The sequence below is a fragment of the Salminus brasiliensis genome, chromosome 14 (genome assembly GCF_030463535.1).
Source record: "Salminus brasiliensis chromosome 14, fSalBra1.hap2, whole genome shotgun sequence".
In the NCBI taxonomy this organism is placed as follows: domain Eukaryota; kingdom Metazoa; phylum Chordata; class Actinopteri; order Characiformes; family Bryconidae; genus Salminus; species Salminus brasiliensis.
This window is the reverse complement of record NC_132891.1, coordinates 14757497-14776216: the sequence shown is the minus strand read 5'-3', so window position 1 is coordinate 14776216 and position 18720 is coordinate 14757497. Positions and strand designations below refer to the sequence as shown.

The following is an 18720-nucleotide window of genomic DNA, read 5'->3' as shown; positions in this document are numbered from 1 at the left end:
AGTAATAAATAAATAAATAAATAAATAAAAATCCAAATTTATAATACAAATCAGTCCAAAAACCACGTGGACCAAATATTCGACAGCTCCAAATCAATAATCATGTCAAAGTCACACAGTATAGCCTGACAGGCTTTTTAAAGTAGCTGACTTTATTTATTTATGCATGTTTGTTGTTTGTCATGAAAAATAATAACTGAAAGGACAATATTTGTCCATAAAGGCTGTTAAAGTTGGAGGGGAAAAGGGAAAAAGAAGAGCAGTGAGAAAGAGAGAGAGAGAGAACGCAAGAGGGACAAGGGGGAGCAGTGAGAGGAGAGCAAGAGAGAGAGAGAGAGAGAGAACGCAAGAGGGACAATGGGGAGCAGAGAGAGAGAGAGAGAGAGAGAGAGAGAACGCAAGAGGACAAGGGGAGCAGAGAGAGAGAGAGAGAGAGAGAGAGAGAGAGAGAGAGAGAGAACGCAAGAGGGACAAGGAGAGCAGTGAGAGGGAGAGCAAGAGAGAGAGAGAGAGAGAGAGAACGCAAGAGGGACAAGGGGGAGCAGAGAGAGAGAGAGAGAGAGAGAGAGAGAGAGAGAGAGAACGCAAGAGGGACAAGGGGGAGCAGTGAGAGGAGAGCAAGAGAGAGAGAGAGAGAGAGAACGCAAGAGGGACAAGGGGAGCAGTGAGAGGGAGAGCAAGAGAGAGAGAGAGAGAGAGAGAGAGAGAGAGAGAGAGAGAGAGAACGCAAGAGGGACAAGGGGGAGCAGTGAGAGAGAGAGAGAGAGAGAGAGAGAACGCAAGAGGACAAGGGGAGCAGTGAGAGGAGAGAGCAAGAGAGAGAGAGAGAGAGAGAACGCAAGAGGGACAAGGGGGAGCGAGAGAGAGAGAGAGAGAGAGAGAGAGAGAGAGAGAGAGAACGCAAGAGGGACAAGGAGGAGCAGTGAGAGGGAGAGCAAGAGAGAGAGAGAGAGAGAGAGAGAGAGAGAACGCAAGAGGACAAGGGGAGCAGAGAGAAAGAGAGAGAGAGAGAGAGAGAGAGAGAGAGAGAGAGAGAGAGAGAGAACGCAAGAGGGACAAGGGGGAGGCAGTGAGAGGGAGAGCAAGAGAGAGAGAGAGAGAGAGAGAGAGAACGCAAGAGGGACAAGGGGGAGCAGAGAGAGAGAGGAGAGAGAGAGAGAGAGAGAACGCAAGAGGGACAAGGGGGAGCAGTGAGAGGGAGAGCAGAGAGAGAGAGAGAGAGAGAACGCAAGAGGGACAAGGGGGAGCAGTGAGAGGGAGAGCGAGAGAGAGAGAGAGAGAGAGAGAGAGAGAGAGAGAGAGAGAGAGAGAGAGAGAGAACGCAAGAGGGACAAGGGGGAGCAGTGAGAGGAGAGCGAGAGAGAGAGAGAGAGAGAGAGAGAGAGAGAGAGAGAGAGAGAGAGAGAGAGAGAGAACGCAAGAGGGATAAGGGGAGCAGTGAGAGGGAGAGCAAGAGAGAGAGAGAGAGAGAGAGAGAGAGAGAACGCAAGAGGGACAAGGGGAGCAGTGAGAGAGAGAGAGAGAGAGAGAGAGAGAGAGAGAGAGAGAGAACGCAAGAGGGACAAGGGGGAGCAGTGAGAGGGAGAGCGAGAGAGAGAGAGAGAGGAGAGAGAGAGAGAGAGAGAGAGAGAGAGGAGAGAGAGAGAACGCAAGAGGGATAAGGGGGAGCAGTGAGAGGGAGAGCAAGAGAGAGAGAGAGAGAGAGAGAGAGAGAGAACGCAAGAGGGACAAGGGGGAGCAGTGAGAGAGAGAGAGAGAGAAGAGAGAGAGAGAGAGAGAGAGAGAGAGAACGCAAGAGGGACAAGGGGGAGCAGTGAGAGGGAGAGAGGGAGAGAGGGGAGAGAGAGAGAGAGAGAGAGAGAGAGAGACTGAGTGTTTGTTGATGTACTCGGTTCCCGCGACAGCGGCCGCAGCTCCAGCTGCACACAGCAGGGGTCCGCCTGGAACGATGCAAAGCTCGACCAAACCGGCATCGTTGTCCGTAAAGACGAGGCGCTTTCAGCTCTGCGTAAACGCTGCTTTCTACAGCAATCCCCTAAAATATATGTTTTTAAATCCTTTCACTGCAATAAACATATTAAATCAACCCTGATTTATGTAAAGCACAGGTCAGTTTGTGAATGCAGTGCCACTGAAGAAGGAATTAGCAACTTTTGACCGGTAGGGTGTGCAGTGTACTAAGGATTTCCAAGGTGTAATTAAGAGCATTTGCTTTTGTACTATTTGAACAGCGAGATCATAATTAGGAGAGAAATGCTCTTCTTAATAAAACAAATGCACATGACAGCCTGTTTAGAGTTTGCCATAACTCTCAAACCATGAGAAACAAGATCTCTGGTCTGAGGAAACTAAAATTGAATACCAAGCATCGCATCTTAAGGAAACCAGGCCCCAGGCACTCATCACCTGGCTAATGCCATCCCTACTGTGAAGCATGGTGGTGGCAGCATCATGATGTGGGGATGTTTTTAGAAAAGAGAATGGGGCCTGATAGAGGGAAAAATGAATTCAGCTAAGCACGCGGAGATCCTTGAAGTAAAGGAATTTTCAATGGTGTAAATAATGAACATTTGCTTTTCTGCTGTTTGAACAGCAAGGTCATAACTACTGTTCTTAATAAAATCTTCAGTCCAGATTAGTTGCACAACAGGTGCGGTGAATGCTGGCACAGGAGGAAGAGGTCTCATCTGTGAGATGCAACACAGGGACACAGAGATCCTTGAAGAAGACCTGCTCCACAGCGCTCTGGACCTCAGACTGGGGTGGAGGTTTACCTTCCAACATGACAACGAAGCACCTGAAGCACACAGCAGCGAGAACAAAGAGGGCTTCAGAGAAAGTGAATATCTTTGAGTGGCCCAGCCAGAGCCCAGACCTGAGTCCTATTGAACATCTGTGCAAGGAGCTAAAAAATGTCTGTGCACTGACGCTCCCCATCCTACCTGACAGAGCTTACAAGGATATAGTTAGGAAGAATTGACCCAAAATGTCAGAGGTGTGGCAAGCTCATAGACACCTTGTTGCAGGTGTTTCAACCAAATATTAAGCTATTAATATGAACTATTCTGCCCAACACTGAGTGTGGGTGAGTGTTTTTTTTTTTTTTTTTCTAATTCATGTGTTCATGTGCTCCATATTATATATGACATTTCAGAGGTTTTCTTTAGCGATGTAAACACAGCATCGCTACTGTTGAGCTCAGAGAGTAGATTACACTTTATTTATGATGAAATATGGATCAAATCTAAAGTTCTTTGAAATATAATGAGATATTATGAGAAAAAACAACGGATTTTAGACAGTTTATTAGACATCTAGACGTTCATTTGTTCTCCTGCCAAAAAATGAAAGGGCGTGTAACTTGTTATTAATCTTAATTAATCACATAATATTACTGTGATTAAACTTTTAAAATGCTATATATACGGTATATTGCCAAATGTATATCACTCATCCATCCAAATCATTGAATCCAGGAGTTCCAATCAATTCCATGGCCACAGGTGTATAAAACCAAGCAGCTAGGCATGCAGACTGCTTCTACAAACATTTGGGAAAGAATGGGTTGGCAACTTTCTGCAGTCAATCGCTACAGACCTCCAAACTTCATGTGGCCTTCAGATTAGCTAAAGAACAGTGCGTAGCGAGAGCAGTGGTAATCTCATATTTTTAGAATGGCCTGGAACTCTAACCAAGAGGAACCTGAGGAGCGTGTTCTACTGAAACCCATTGGCTCTTTTCTCCTGAAGAATGAAGCTTTGCTGCCCTCTAGCTTCAAGACTGAGGAGCAGCAACTCACAGCTCCAGTCTAGATGCTAAAGAGGTAAGTCCACAACTGTCAGGTGTTTAGCACAGCCCTGAAGCGCAAGGCCTTGCAGTCTGAGAATCATCAAAGGCCTCTTAGTGGTTGGAAGTGATGTACGGTGAACCTCGAACACTGTTGTCTTTTCAGCTTTGACATAACAGTCTTATTAATTGTTTTTGCCTCCATGCCAAATGACATACACCTAACCCTAGTCCTAGTCAAAGCTGGCAACGTGGTAAAACTCAAAGATCACTTTAGGGGAATCACAGAGTTATTCAGTGGTCTGGTGTAAAATGCTCTGTTTTAAAGAAACTTCAGAGTCAGAGTCAGAGTCAGAATGGTTCACAGTGGTGCTGAATGGAGCAAAAAGCTGAATGCCTCTAAAAGCTGACACTGACACAAGGCTTGGTTCACACAGCAGCTCGTTTACCTTTAACTGGCAGAATCTGGAGCTGATGTGCTGCTTGTAACATTATATAGTTTTATACATTTGTTTATTTATTCCACTTTAAATATTCCCACTAGTTAGAAAAAGTCTGGTTAATTATTATAGATTCTGAGATCACAGCTAAATGTGATGAAACCATTTTAGACAAGTTATGATTTATTAGAGTCATAACTCTAATGATTCATTCAAGTTATGATTCATTAGAGATGTATTAGCTTTACACTGTAGGAGTACACAGATGTGGTGGTTTTCAAGCTGTGGCAAGTGCAGGGATGAGTGTGTCTCAATGAAGCCATCAGGGTGATTCTTTTGGTTTTTCCACAAGAGCACAATAGCCTAGACTAGAAAGGGTAAGCACTTCTTTTAGCAAACTGCTACCGCTAGACTTAGACAGCATTAGTGATGCTTGCCGCTAGCAACATGCTTCAAGAATCATTAGGGTAACCACACCTTGTGGAGAGACCTTCCACTTTTGTCGTAATTCTCCAGGCCTTGTGAGGCCTTGTTACCACTCTGAATGACATGCGCTTAGCGACATGCAAGAATCGCGTAAGAAATAATTAGAGTGATCATACCAGAGAACTTCAGGAAGTCTTCCAGTTTTGTTAGAAACAAGAGGGCGTTCCCTAGAGAGTCTCAAATGAATGGCTTAATATGGAGCATTTTTTTGGAGACCTGGAGCATGTAGGTCTCCAGCCCCGATATCCTAACCACAACAGACGCACGGAAACCTCTTTAGCGTTTAATGTGATGCTTCCAGCATGACCAAGCTAGTCAACCAGCTCAGCTAAGCTTGTCGACCAACATGACTATTCTTCTGCTTGATCACCCTGACCAACCTGACCAAGGTGTTGCCTAGCATGACCTTCATGACATGCGTGATTAGCATGACCAATCTGGGTTACCAGTATGACTTCAGCTTGACCAAACTAATTAACCAGTGTGACCAGCTTGATCAAGTTGGTCTATAATGCTGGTATACCCTATACCCCAAAGACCCCCCCACCCCCCCCCCATAGGGTATGCATAGCGTAGGCCATCTGAAACCCTCTACCAGCAAAAGCTGGTCTTGAGGTAGATTTATGTTTCAATTATATAAATTCTAAGTTAGCTTTTGAGCTACAGCTCAGTATTTTTACGCATAAGCCCCCCCTATTTAGAAAAAAAGTGGTATCAGATTAAAAGAGGGATATTATTTATCTTAGGAATGTGTATTAACATGGGGAGGAGGTGTAAGGAGGTTATGTAAGGATAAAAATCTTGGAATAAATGACTGAGATAGGGATGGCTACTCGATTTCTGCGCTGCAAACACCTCCAGAAAACGTGATGATAACCAACCTTATAACCCACTTATAGAAATAATTCAGTAGTTAGTTCATTTTACTTAGCAGCTACCAGTTCATGGCATGTACGTATGTAAGCTACAGGCTAAGCTAAACAAAGCTGCCAGAAGCGTCGCGGCTCTGAGACGTCCTTGGCTCATCTTCTGGATTTGACTGAGGTTTACCACAGACTTGAACGACCAGAGGTACCTGTATCATGCATGATAGAACTCAATGCCTCCTTGAGCGCCTCCAAAATTGATCCCCATGCCGAGTCATGCAGATTATTTTCATTTGAGGTAAATCTTTGCCTCGTTTTACAGAAGGTGAAAAGGAGCTGGGATCTATACTGATGCCGAAGCACACAGTCTATTAAAATGACTGACATGGCTCATTCAGACAGGACTAAAATCACTGAGCTTTCTCTCTCTCACACACACACACACACAAACACACACAAACACACACACCACCACCATTTCCTGAACTGCAGTTTTTTTTTATGTGAATCTTACGACAGTAAAGAAGACCAGGAAGCGGTTTTACTTTTTTCAAGCAGCCTTTAACAGCACACCCCATGCTGTGTCGTACAGACCAACATTGTGTAAAAAGCACAGAGAGGATTTCCAAAGGTACTGTATTCACAAAGCTCACAAGGCATTGAATAACACCTGGAGGTGAACCTAACATGAGTTCATTATATGTTTTTTAAGTCAGAAAAGCTTGATCTGAAGACCTTCTCAGTCTTTGATGAGCATTTAGCTGCGTGCAAACAGAGAGAGTGCTCCAGAAGGTGTGCTAGCGGAAACAGGCTCTCGCCCAAACCAGCTGCTTTCCCCCTCCCACTTACACAGCCTTCTCTTTCTCTCTCTCTCTCTCTGATTCTCTCTTTCTGTTCACTTCTTTCTTTTATGCCTCCAAGGAAAAAGTCCACACAGAAATGTGTGACGCTAACACCTCCAGCACCCACACTGGAAGAAAAGTGACGAGAGATCATCACCGGTGCCACTGAATACACGTCTCTGTGGGATCACAGAGCTCCGCTGCTTCGGGCCATTTCGGTGCAGTCTTTGTGTGGCCCAAGAGCCTTGACTACATCTCCCATGATCACTTTGCCTGGTGCCGTCGCTTAGGTGCCATGCTCAACGTGTCCATGTTCTGGCTCCACAGCTTCTATGAGGCATTCATTCTGGTGCTGTAAGGACTGGCAAGTAGTGCGTATGAGCTCAGTCTGTTGCTTCTTCTCCTTCCTTACAAGCCCCACAGTCAGCTCACGTGTCCATGTTTAGACTACATTCCCCACATTCCTCAGTCATGTACAGGTAGGAGCTGATGGCCTCCTTCAGGCCCTCGCTGACAAGTGACTCCTCCATACCTTCCTTCTGAGACCCGAAGATCATGGAGCTACAAAAAGGAAAGCAGTGAAGGTTAGATTCATGTATGCAGCAGTTCCACTTCCAGGAATCCTGCAATAATCGAGGTCACAGACAGAACGTCGAGATGAGATGAGATGAACGCACATGAACGCCACCACAGTCTCGTATTTACTAGTGGGAAACTTTGCATTTTCAATGAGCCTTTCATACGACAGCCTGACTACAGAAAAGCAAAACAACCCCCCACGTTGTTCATATTGTTTCAGACCAAAACCACTTGATCACGACATACATGTGACCTTCATGGCAATTGTCTGACATCACTATCACTAATTTTAGACAGACTTTGGTTTTCTTTTTGCATAATAAAGCTACTTTAAGTCTGCCGTGCGGATAATCGCATGGTAAAGTCACTCTGTGGAACATTTCATCAGGCTGTGTGGTTTCATGTTAGTTTTAGCCTCATACTTGCACAGCATCCCTTCACTTCAGCCAGTGAAAAAGCTCTAAGGAGAGCTGCATGAATGCTTTGAGGCCAGTTGTTGTGAACAAATCATTATTCCACTTCACTTATCATTAATTGTATTGTTATTTAATATTCAATAATCATTGATGTAATGTAAATTCAAATATATTAAACCTGACTTTTTAGATACTTCAAAACACTATATAGACAAAGGTATTAGGACACCTGCTCGTTCACTGCTTCTTCCAAATTCAAGGATAGAGTAACTGTCTCTACTGTCCAGCCAAGCTTTTCTAATAGATTTTGGAGCACTGCTGTGAGGATTTGAACTCATTAGTGAGGTCAGGATGTTGATTGGATGATCACCACCCACCTCCACCATTCCCAATTCCCAAGCTCATCTCCAAAGTTAAGGATGGAACCCATCACTCCAGAGGGCACAGTTCCACTGCTCCGCAGCTCAATGCTGGGGGGCTTTATACCCCTCTAGCCCACGCCTGGTATTAGGCATAGTGCCAATAGGTTGTTGATTATCTGCTCCAGGGAGTCCTAGTCTATTGGCATACTTCTCTACAGGGACTAGACAAGCTGTGTGTGTGTGTGTGTGTGTGTGTGCATTTGCATCTGTGTCAGCAATGGATGCATCTAAAAGTAGCTGGATGCATTCATTAGAAGGGGTGTCCACAAACATTTGACCATACAGTGTGTTTTATCCACAAAAAACATGTACCTCCAACAGATTTTGGAGCACTATTGGTCCATTCATCATACAATATTAAGGGGTGGCTGATGTGTTGGAATTATGCATATTATCTACCTAATATGATTATTATGAGATCCATAAGGTCCCGTTTAGAATAAGGGAACATTTTATTTATCTCTGGTGGGAAATTGTGCTGGTATAGTAGCTTCACCTATTCACACAAAAAGTCCTAAAGCAAATATGATAAAATCAATAAAACAATAAAATTAATATTCTCTATTAAACTCTATTATCCCATTACATTACAGAGTCACTGCCTGCAAAGAATGTAAAGAAATGTGTGTATTCTACTCATTCCACACATACACTGACCTGCTGACATCTTTCCAGTTGAGAGTGGGCTTCCTGACCGCTATAGGAGGTGGACCGCTAACCACCGGAACGTTGTTGGAGCCTTGAATGAAGCAGGGTTCTCTCAGCAAACAGCACAGCCCTTCAGACACTTCTGTGTCAAATGCACACACAACCAGCACACACAGGCACTTTCATTAGCCCCCTGAACATCACTACACATTCTAAAATACAAATACACTACATCGTCCATAACTCTCATACAAACATTAAAAAGCCTCTTTTAACTTCTGAACTTCTCATAACTCATCCTTATAACATATTCATTGATGTGGAGGTGACATAATTCCCCCTCGTCTGCAGTATTCACATGTACGTTTACAGTAAATGTGAAGCGTGGGCGTGTTTACCCGAGTAGTGCTCGACGAGATGTGCGAGAGTGGGGAAGGTGAGCCTTGGGGAGATGTAGTGCCAGCCGTTTTCTATGCGGTGAATTCTGTAGTGTTTAACAGAGCGGCGCTCCTGCCTAGAACTCTTACGCACTGAGAGAGAGTAACCACCTGCGAGAGAGCGAGAGTGAAAGAGAGAGTTAAATTTAATCAGTTATGATCTATTGTTTAATCAGTACTGTTTCCTGCCACTCTATGATTAACAATTGTACTTGCAGTTGCTTGTACAGATAATTGTTTATATGGATATAGAGCATAGTTAAGTCAGTCTATAAATGAATTGATATTGAAATCATATTGATTGTAAATAAATTATTTTATTATGTTTATATAAAAGTTAATATTATGGGTGTTTTGTTTCAAAAGCAACAATATAGATTAATAAGGATTGTATGGTGTGCTGTTATAGATACATATAGATAGTAAGGAAATGTGTTCATATGGAATTCATTAAAATCTATGCATTTAAATTATATAGAATTATATAAATTGTTTAGAGCAATTGTTTGACTTGAAAACTGTTCATATGAATTTCATGGAAAAGTGATTATATATTTTGTATTGCATGAATGCATCATTTGGATTGGGTGGCAAATTGGTTATATATTTTATATAGCACAAAACACATAATTGGGACTGTATGAAAATTTGGTTATATACTCCATATAGTATGAAACACATCATTGGGGCTGTATGGAAAATTTGTTATATTTTCTATATAGAAAATTGTTTAGAGCAATTGTTTGATTGGAAAACTGTCCATATGAATTTTATGGAAAAGTGGTTATATATTTTGTATTGCATGAACACATCTTTTGGATAGGGTGGAAAATTGGTTAGGCACAAAACACATCATTGTGGCTGTATGGAAAATTGGTTATATATTTTATATAGCACAAAACACAACATTAGGGCTGTATGGAAAATTGGTTGTATATTCTATATAGCATGAAAATCTTAATTGGGACTGCGTGGAAACTTTGTTATACATTATACATTGCTTGAGACCACATTCATTCATTTCACATTAATTTGGATTGTGTGAGAATTGGATATATATTTTATACAGCATTATATACTTTTTTAATCGTAAAGTTCTCACCAGGTTCAGACTCGCTCTCTCTGATGAGAAAGGAGCCAGTCTGGTTAAAGGGGAGAAGAAGCAGTTCCTCTGCCTTTTGCCTGCTGAGGCCTACAAACTGCCACCTGCACACGCAAACACACACACAGTTAATTAATTCACACATAAAATACCACTGTTTTTAGTAAAAGTATCTATTAACACGTCTCACACTGCTCTTGTAATGTTGTGTGTGTGTGTGTGTGTGTGTGTGTGTGTGTGTGTGTGTGTGAGAGAGAGAGAGAGAGAGAGAGAGAGAGAGAGAGAGAACACATGAACAGAGACAAAGAAAACATGAGCTGAGACTTAATCAGGGGACGTTAAAGGAAAAAGGGCGAGATAAATCAAGCTCAGATAAACACTACACAGATGAGTAGTTCTCAGTGCTGCAGTGGAGAACAAGTGACATGCATGGAAAGAGGTCCTCACTGTACACACCTGTGACCCCCTACACACACACACACACACAAACATTTGCATGTTACCATCTTTCTGTCTCAGATTGCGTTCAAATGCAAAAATACACAGCCCCACTCAGGAAACTCAGGCTGACTCAGTGCCCCACCAGTGGAAGACCCTCCAAATCACTCAGGTGACATCATTTGTGGTTACTGTAACATCGTCAGCCTACTGTAATAATGAGTGCTGTAATAATATTGACAAAAGTAATGGGACACCTGCTCATTCATTGTTTCTTCCGAACTCAAAGGTATTTAAAAGAACGTATCCTGCTTTTGTCGGAGTGACTGTCTCTACTGTCCAGGGAAGGCTTTCTACTAGATTTTGGAGAAGCATTGCTGTAAGGATTTGACTGCATTCAGCAACAAGAGTGTAAGTGAGGTCAGGATGTTGGTATGATCACCACCCCACCTCATCCCCAAACTCCGCAACTCATCCCAAAAGTACTGGATGGAGCAGCATCATCTATCATTCCAGAAAATGATGATCACAGTTCCACAGCCCAGTGCTGGGGGCCTTATACCTCTCTAGCCCACGCCTGGCATTGCAATGCATGCAGCTTAGAAGGGGTGTGCACAAACATTTGGACATATAGTATACGTAAGGAAAAGTGAATCTATTATTATGAGAAATTATGGAGAAAACCACTAATATTGTTGAGGGGGCTCTTCATCTGGTTCCCAAAACTGCTAAAGCTGCTGACTCTAAAGAAATGGTTTGCCCAAAAAAGTAAACGAAGGCCTGCCTAGTTAACAAGTAATGGAATCTTACAGCCACCAACACATAGGACGTCATACAGTGTCAAAAACCACACATACAAGTTCACTTGCTTACGCTGCTTCTGCCACTGCATGACGTACTACTGAGGCTAATGTGGAATTCAGTCCTGCAGTTTAATTAGATACTACAACCTTCCATTACTTGGTAGCTATGGAAAAATATAGCCTCAGACCGCTGAATTACTGTATTACAGATCAAATGTCACTACAGAGCACATGGTCTGTCATGTTAGGTCATTTTCCTGAAACTGAGCCTCAGCTGGTGAGCAGGAGCACATTTTCTGTCTACCGAGGCAGTGCTGTACTACACCTGTTGTAGACTTTCGCTGTGTAGCTGCTGGGGATGTAGCTCTCGTTTCCTGAAGCTGAAGAGCACACTTTCCACCACTCTCCCTCACTGCAACAAACATGCACACACACACACCAGTTATTTAGAGCTATTTAGTGCATTTTCAAGTTAGTTCAGTCAAATGTTTTAGAACACCACCAATTTACCAGGCTTTTATTGACATTTAAGTCATGCAAGTCCTCAGAGGCCTCCAATCGTACAAAGGTAAGCAGTGAACAGCCAGGGCTTTTTTAGGAGATATTTTTAGGAGTATTCTAACTTTTAACTTTGCAGAAATCTTTCCTTCACAGAAATTACAGACAAAGTCAGAGTGTGGTGAGTACAGTTTCCCACACCATCAAAAGACTGTTAGAAACTGAAGAAAACTGACGAGCTCTGGTACAGGAAGAGGTCTGACAGACTCAAATCCACCACAGCAACAGAAACTCCAAGTTTCTGCAACAGACGGCTCATGTGACAACACCTTGTAGCTCAGCTGAACACTGGGCCAAGTCTCAGTTTCAGCTGTGAGGAGAAGGCTTGGAGCTGCAGGTTTGATGGGTGGAGTGGCCGTAAGATGGCAACATTCAAAAAGGGCTATGCAGCACTGCCAGTAGAATCCTAAAGATATTGGGGGTGTTCTAAAACTTTTTTGGTAGTGTATATCTATTTGTGCTATTTGTGAATGTACTTTACATAAGTATGGCATTACTATAAAGCTGAGCAGTGCTTACTCAGACAGCACGTTGAGTCTCTCCCCAACTCTGACACTGTACTCAGCGGGACCTCCTGAGGGGTAGTCATACAGAGCCACCACCACATATCTGCTGTTATCTGCTGAGAGAGAGAGAGAGACAGAGAGAGAGAGAGAGAGAGAGAGAGAGAGAGAGAGAGAGAGAGAGAGAGAAAGAGACAGAGAGAGAGAGACAGAGACAGAGAGAGAGACAGAGACAAAGAGAGAGAGAGAGACAGAGAGAGAGAGAGACAGAGAGAGAGAGAGAGAGAGAGAGAGAGAGAGAGAGAGAGAGAGAGAGACAGAGAGAGAGAGACAGAGACAGAGAGAGACAGAGAGAGAGAGAGAGAGGGGGGAAGGGGTTGGGTTAAGATGAGTAAAAATACAAATGCAGACTATTTTAAAACCTGACCACATCACACCTCCACTCTTCTTATGCTAGAAAGACTCTTCCTGCTCGTAAACTGTTCACATTGTTCTTTTCCTCTGAATCTCAATCAACAAAAGCACAACAGCCGAACAGCATTCGAACAACAAACTTTTACTGGTGTGGAGTGATATGCTTGCTCTGCCAGGGAATTGAAGCCTAGTTTGCCACGTGGAGGGTTGTGTTGTTAACCATTACATTTGACTTTGACTGATAAAGAGCCTGGGCAAGAGTCTGTCCCATCTCAGCTACTGAAGCCTTTAAGCCCTTTTAGAGTAGTCATAGGTGTCTTGGTGACTCAGGTCACTCAATTTGTGATTTGTCTGATCTAGGCAGATTTACACATGCAACATATTTTTATATTTCCTGAAGATGGATTTACTGAACTCCAGGATATGTTTAGGGACTTTGTTATGGGAGACTTTTAGTGAGATTTTTTACGGTGTCCAGTCCCTGTCTTCTACTCTAAAATTACATTTCTCAGAGCTGTGTGGAGTGTACTTTTGTCTTCATGGTGTATTTGTACTGGAATACTGATTAACCAGTGACTGGACATTCCACACAGGTTTAGGTCAGTCACCCAACCAATAGGGGTCAATATGTATGCAATAACTTATTTTACATTAAATATTTTTTATTTAATTGAAATTCCTTTGTAGAAATCTGTTTTTACTTTGACATTGAAGAGTATAGTCAATTAAATAAACATTTTCCATTATCCGTTTTTACTTTCCATTTCTACAGTATATATATTTTTTTCTTAAATTTTTATTGCTTTTATAAATGGAATCATGATCAGTATATATATCATGATATACTGATCATGATTCCATTTATAAAAGCAATAAAAATTTAAGAGTCAGACACTGGTGGAAATGCTTGTATTGAACATTGCTTTGCTTTAGTAATCACGAGCAGCTCAGAGCTCAGAGAGTCTTCTGAACATGAGCTTCAATGGAAGAGACTCGAATGCAACCTGACCTTTCTGTACAAAGGTGTTAACATGGCTACATTTAAACATTTAACCAGAAACAGCTTCAGAAGCTCTAATATTTCTATATTTCAGTTCACTTCTCTTACTGGTCTTTGTTAGATTTTTTGCAAAATACTAAAACCTGTTTATTTACAAGGTTTAACTGCGTTCAGTGGTTCATCTTTCCGTTGCCTTCAATTTGAACCAGTGTCTGTGTGAAAATTAGACGTTGCATTCAAGTAACTGGCAACACACTAACACGCTAAAGCTGCAGCAGATTCTTGTTAATTCTCCACTGTTCTTCACAATGGCATTATTTTCTGTCATGTAGTCACACACACTCACACACACACACAACACTGGCTACAGTTTTAGCCCCGATTCTTAGCAGTTAGAAGCATGCTCACAGATTTACACAGATACAGGCCCATGGGCTGAATAGTGCTAGTGTATGTGTTGTGTGTTTTGGCACTGCAGTGCTCACCCATCGTATGGGGCTCAGTGGGCTCCTCCTGGCTCAGCAGGGCTGCATGATGGCTGCTTCCACGTCGGCCTTTACTGGGCCAAATGCCCATGCTGCTTACGGGTGGAGGTCAAAGGATCTGCAGGCTGGAGAGAACAGTGCATGAGGAGACAGTTTCAGCTCTGCTCTTTCATCAAAAAAGAATGCACTTCAGTGATCGCAGCTGCCGAGCCGAGATGAAAGCATTAAGAGACAGTTTGTAACACTGAGGGGGAAAACAGTTAAATCATGGTTTTCTCAGATGCATTCTTTTAAAGGCCAGGTGAGAATGTAGTGAAATACTGAGGCCTGTGTATGGATTTGTATGTATGTATTAAATGCAGTCTTAGCCTTTACAAAACAAGAAACCCCTGAAAAGTCCCGCTGACGACTTTCTCTAACTCACACACTTTCAGTTATTTATTGACACTCCTTTTTTCCCCCATGCTGTCAATTGCACATGCCATATATAGGCACTTTACAAGGGTACATGGATTCAGTATTTAATATGCACCCATGCTTAACATTACTCTCATGCCCTTAAATAAACTTGGGGTGGGGCAACCTAAACCTAAACCTAAACCTAAACTTAAACCTAAACCTAAACCTAAACCTAGGTAAAAGTTGTTACTTCAGTAAAATTACTACTTGAGTAAACATACAAAAAACTCTGTAGGGACTGAGTAACTTACTGATTCAGTGGAACTGGGACTTCTTAGCCCATCTAACATGTATTAGATTGGGAGCTGGAATTTGTTAGACTTTTATATTTGTTATACTCTTTTCTCTTTTCGTTTTAAATCTACTTTTTGGTCTGAAATAAAATGCTGAAGCTCCAAAGCTGTAGTCACCAGTGGAATGAAGAAAAAAGGAATTAATAACTTAATGTAAAAATGTAAACAAATGTAAAATACAGTATTGAGAAAAGGTAGCTTTGTTTCTGCACAAATATGCTTGAGTCAAAGGAAAATTAATATTAAATATATTAAATTAAATCTGGCCAATGTAGAAGAAGCCACACATTCTTTGGTACTTACGTAGTTACAACCAACCTCAGATAACACTGTAAACTAATATGGCACACTACTTTAAAAAATGCTAAATACTGCCTAATACCATATAGATTTCTATATCACTTATAAATTAATAATTACATACATTTATTTATTTATTTATATATATATTTATATATTTATTTATTTATGTGTATATTTACGTATTTTCCATCTCCAATGCAAATTATTCAACGCTTCAGTTTCCACCTCAATGTAAACGTGTCAGAGTTAGCCAATAAGCTATTTTTTATCTGTAGCCCTTTGGCAGGTTATGCTGCATAATTCCATTTTTGATATTTAATACTTCTGATGTCTGCACTATTGTAAACTATAATACAATATTAAAGGCTTAATACACACGACTTAACAAAGAAAAATCTTGACCCTCTCCAGCTCCTTCATTTTTAAACTAACACACTCCCAGTTAATGATCAGCATTCCTTTTTCCCCACAATGTCAATTGTATGTCATATATAGGTACTTGGCTAAGGGTACATGGCTTCAAAATAATTCCATTTGTGCTATTTAATACGTCTGACGTCTTCACTATTGTAAATCTAGTAAAATATAGTCAAAATACAGAACACTTTACTTTCACAGTCTTGCAGAGACCTACCATGAAGGCCTAAAGCCAGTCTTAAACTCAACCAGTTCAATCAATGGATTAAACCACAGCATCAACTAATTCAGTTTTTGAAGAATGATTATTGGCAGTGTGTGTCTTTTTGTCTCTGCCCTGAACAACAGGAGGAAGGATGTAAAAAAACCGCTTCTTCACTTGGACCAACACTTTCCAACCACAGGGTTTCAATATCACAAACAGATCAGTTTTACCCAGGGTATGAGGAGAAACAGGCCACGCTAAAAATAGACCAAGAACAATGCTGACGTGCCACCACTATCTGCAAATACACCTGAAGTTTGATTGCCTAATTATCTGCGTCAATGGCAATAACCCTTTCATGTCATTAGATTGCAATTCAAAAGTGGCTTCACAATTCTGACCCACATTAGTGAGTGGAGAGGGGCACAGATCAATGCAGCCACATGCAAACGCAGAAGCACCCGAACGCGGTTGTTGCTGCGATGCTTCCTGTAAGTGTTATCATCATCTCAAGCCTCTGAAGCACCCAATTTGAGTCTTTTTTTCTCTCAGGGACCATAAGAGTGGTTCCTGAACAGGGTTTGTTAAAAATACTGCTACTGCCTCGGTTTCAGCAAGTCAGCTGAGGTCTCTACAGTTCACACATTCCTGAGTAGGTAATCAGGATTTAGTTTTTATAGTTGTTCTCAAGCATTTTTGGTGGGGATTTTGAATGGAGCTAGACTAAATAGGCTGCTTATTCAAAACCATGATTCTACATAGAACCAAGACAGCAACAAGGGCCAGAGTCCAGCGCAGTTTGCTGATTTCTCTGCTCTAACAGACCTATACTAAACCTGCCGACCCATGCCGGCTCTCCAGGACCGGAATTGCCCAGCCCTGGTTTAAACTGTGGCTGGTTAGAGGGTTCTGCTCTATAATGGTAATCTGTGTCACACAAAAAAACTTAGGTAAACAGGTAAACCCCTCTTAACCTAAGTCAATGTAAAAAGATTTAATTCCTCAAAGTCATTTTGGAGCATTTCTCTTGGTCAAAAACTGACAAACGTCAAAAATGCAGATACAAGGTTTTTACTTGACAGTGACGATAGGAGGTTCTCTAAAGACTTCTCACAAGTGGTTCTATATAGCACCACAGAGGAGTCCATGACTGGTCTAATGCAGAACAGATGAGCGGATGGCCACCTGATATGACAGATGGGTCTCACTGGGTCATCAGGGTCTCCAGGTCCAAAACACTGGCCCCACACCAAAGAGACTGAAATAACCCACGCCCCACTGACCGACACATTACACACCAATCCATGCTGGTCAGCCAGTGAAAGTATGATGGAGAATTTGAACCAATGCGTTATTTGTGTGTATATTCCTGTACTAATGTGATTAGGTTGGAGTGTACAGAGCTCTCAGGTTTAAATCACTGGTTTCTGAACTATACTCTAGTAGGTTCTAGTGATTGGAACCTTTCACCGCATTTACAACTGAACAAAAGCGAAAGTGACCTTCATGCACGCTGCACCTCCAGCGTTAAAGGCATCTCCACACTATCTGACAATATCTACACTCCTAAAAAGAAGTCTTCCTAAACAGTTAGAGGAGAAAACCTGTGACTGGTGAAAATAAGACTATTGTAAGGCTCCTTCAAGAAAATTGGTTCTTCTACAATCACCACAAAAAAGGGTTCTTTGACTCATAAGAGTGGAACCCTTCTTGCTGCTATATACGGTATATATTTTTAAAGGGTTCTAAAACAAACAGTATGCACGAGTCTTTTCCTCCTGAAGAAGCATTTAACCAGGCAAAGGACATTAAAGCGTTCACATGGTTCTTCGGTTTGTCAGGGTTCTAAACAGAACCGTTTCCTTTTCGTAAAAATCCTTGAATTTTTCAAGGATTTTTGGCACATTTTCTACTTTTGCAGAGGCTTCGGTTCTTGCACTAGAACAGAACTTCGCTGACTGGATAATAGAATCTGATTATAAATCTGATGAATTTTCGTCCCCACAATTCAGCGCCAACATCGTGTTCTGCATGTTCTGCAACTTAAAGACGTTCAAAGGCCAACCAGACTCACTGCTTCCAGATCATACTCACCTCATGTTTCTTTACAAGGCTTTGATATGGCTCCTTTGTCCTCCACAGCCGAAGATCATCAGGTATGTACTGCAGCGCTGCAGGGATGGGTTTGGAAGGTGTGTGAATCAAAAGCCCCCAAAAAACAGACAAAAAAAAAAACAGACCAAAAAAAAAAAAAAACAGGTCCAAGCGTTCCTGCAGCAGAATGACCTTTCGAAGTTTAGCTCCAGTCAGAAGGGTCTAGGTCTAGGGTCTAGGTGCTGTGTGATGAAACCTCCTGCTGAGATATATGTATGGGTGCAGAGAGAAGATGCTGCTGCGGTGAGGGCTCATACATCTGACATACACACTGAGACAGGCAGATGGTTTTATGTACCACACACAAACACACACAGCAGCAGCAGCAGCAGCTTCCTGTGACGAACAGGTCTGATTGACAGTCAGCCACTGACGCACAGAAGATTCTGAAAGTGCGCGAGAATGGGAACAACAAGTCAATGGATGTTAAAACCACTTAGCTGGAAGGGCCTGTGGGTAGGCCTGCACTTTAGTTCAGTTCATCAAAACTGCATAAATGATATTAATTTAATAGTAATTACCAAACAATATACTCGTAGTACTGAATGAAGGCTTCCTGATGGTAAATGAAGTCACAGCTGTGAAATTTCACAGAGTAATCATGACAGTCCTGTATTGAAATATATTTTGGTATATATTAAATTGGGTCAAATTTAGACTACCT

General features: G+C 42.0%; 1 protein-coding gene across 2 annotated transcripts; it reads right to left on the bottom strand.

Annotated features, from left to right (window-relative positions):
- Positions 1-6138: 6138 nt before the first annotated feature.
- On the bottom strand, positions 6139-18289 carry sla2b (Src like adaptor 2b). 2 transcript variants are annotated; one of them, XM_072697010.1, is made up of 8 exons: positions 17997-18289; positions 14226-14350; positions 12343-12442; positions 11591-11677; positions 10025-10128; positions 8884-9033; positions 8495-8627; positions 6139-6981 (listed from the first exon to the last, which is right to left on the bottom strand). In XM_072697010.1, the coding sequence occupies exons 2-8, from the start codon at positions 14314-14316 to the stop codon at positions 6849-6851; spliced, it is 798 nt and encodes a 265-aa protein (XP_072553111.1). In that variant the 5' UTR covers positions 14317-14350; positions 17997-18289; the 3' UTR covers positions 6139-6848. The 2 variants fall into 2 exon arrangements, with proteins under 2 accessions (XP_072553111.1, XP_072553112.1); XM_072697011.1 differs by having other exon boundaries at positions 8495-8624.
- Positions 18290-18720: the final 431 nt, after the last annotated feature.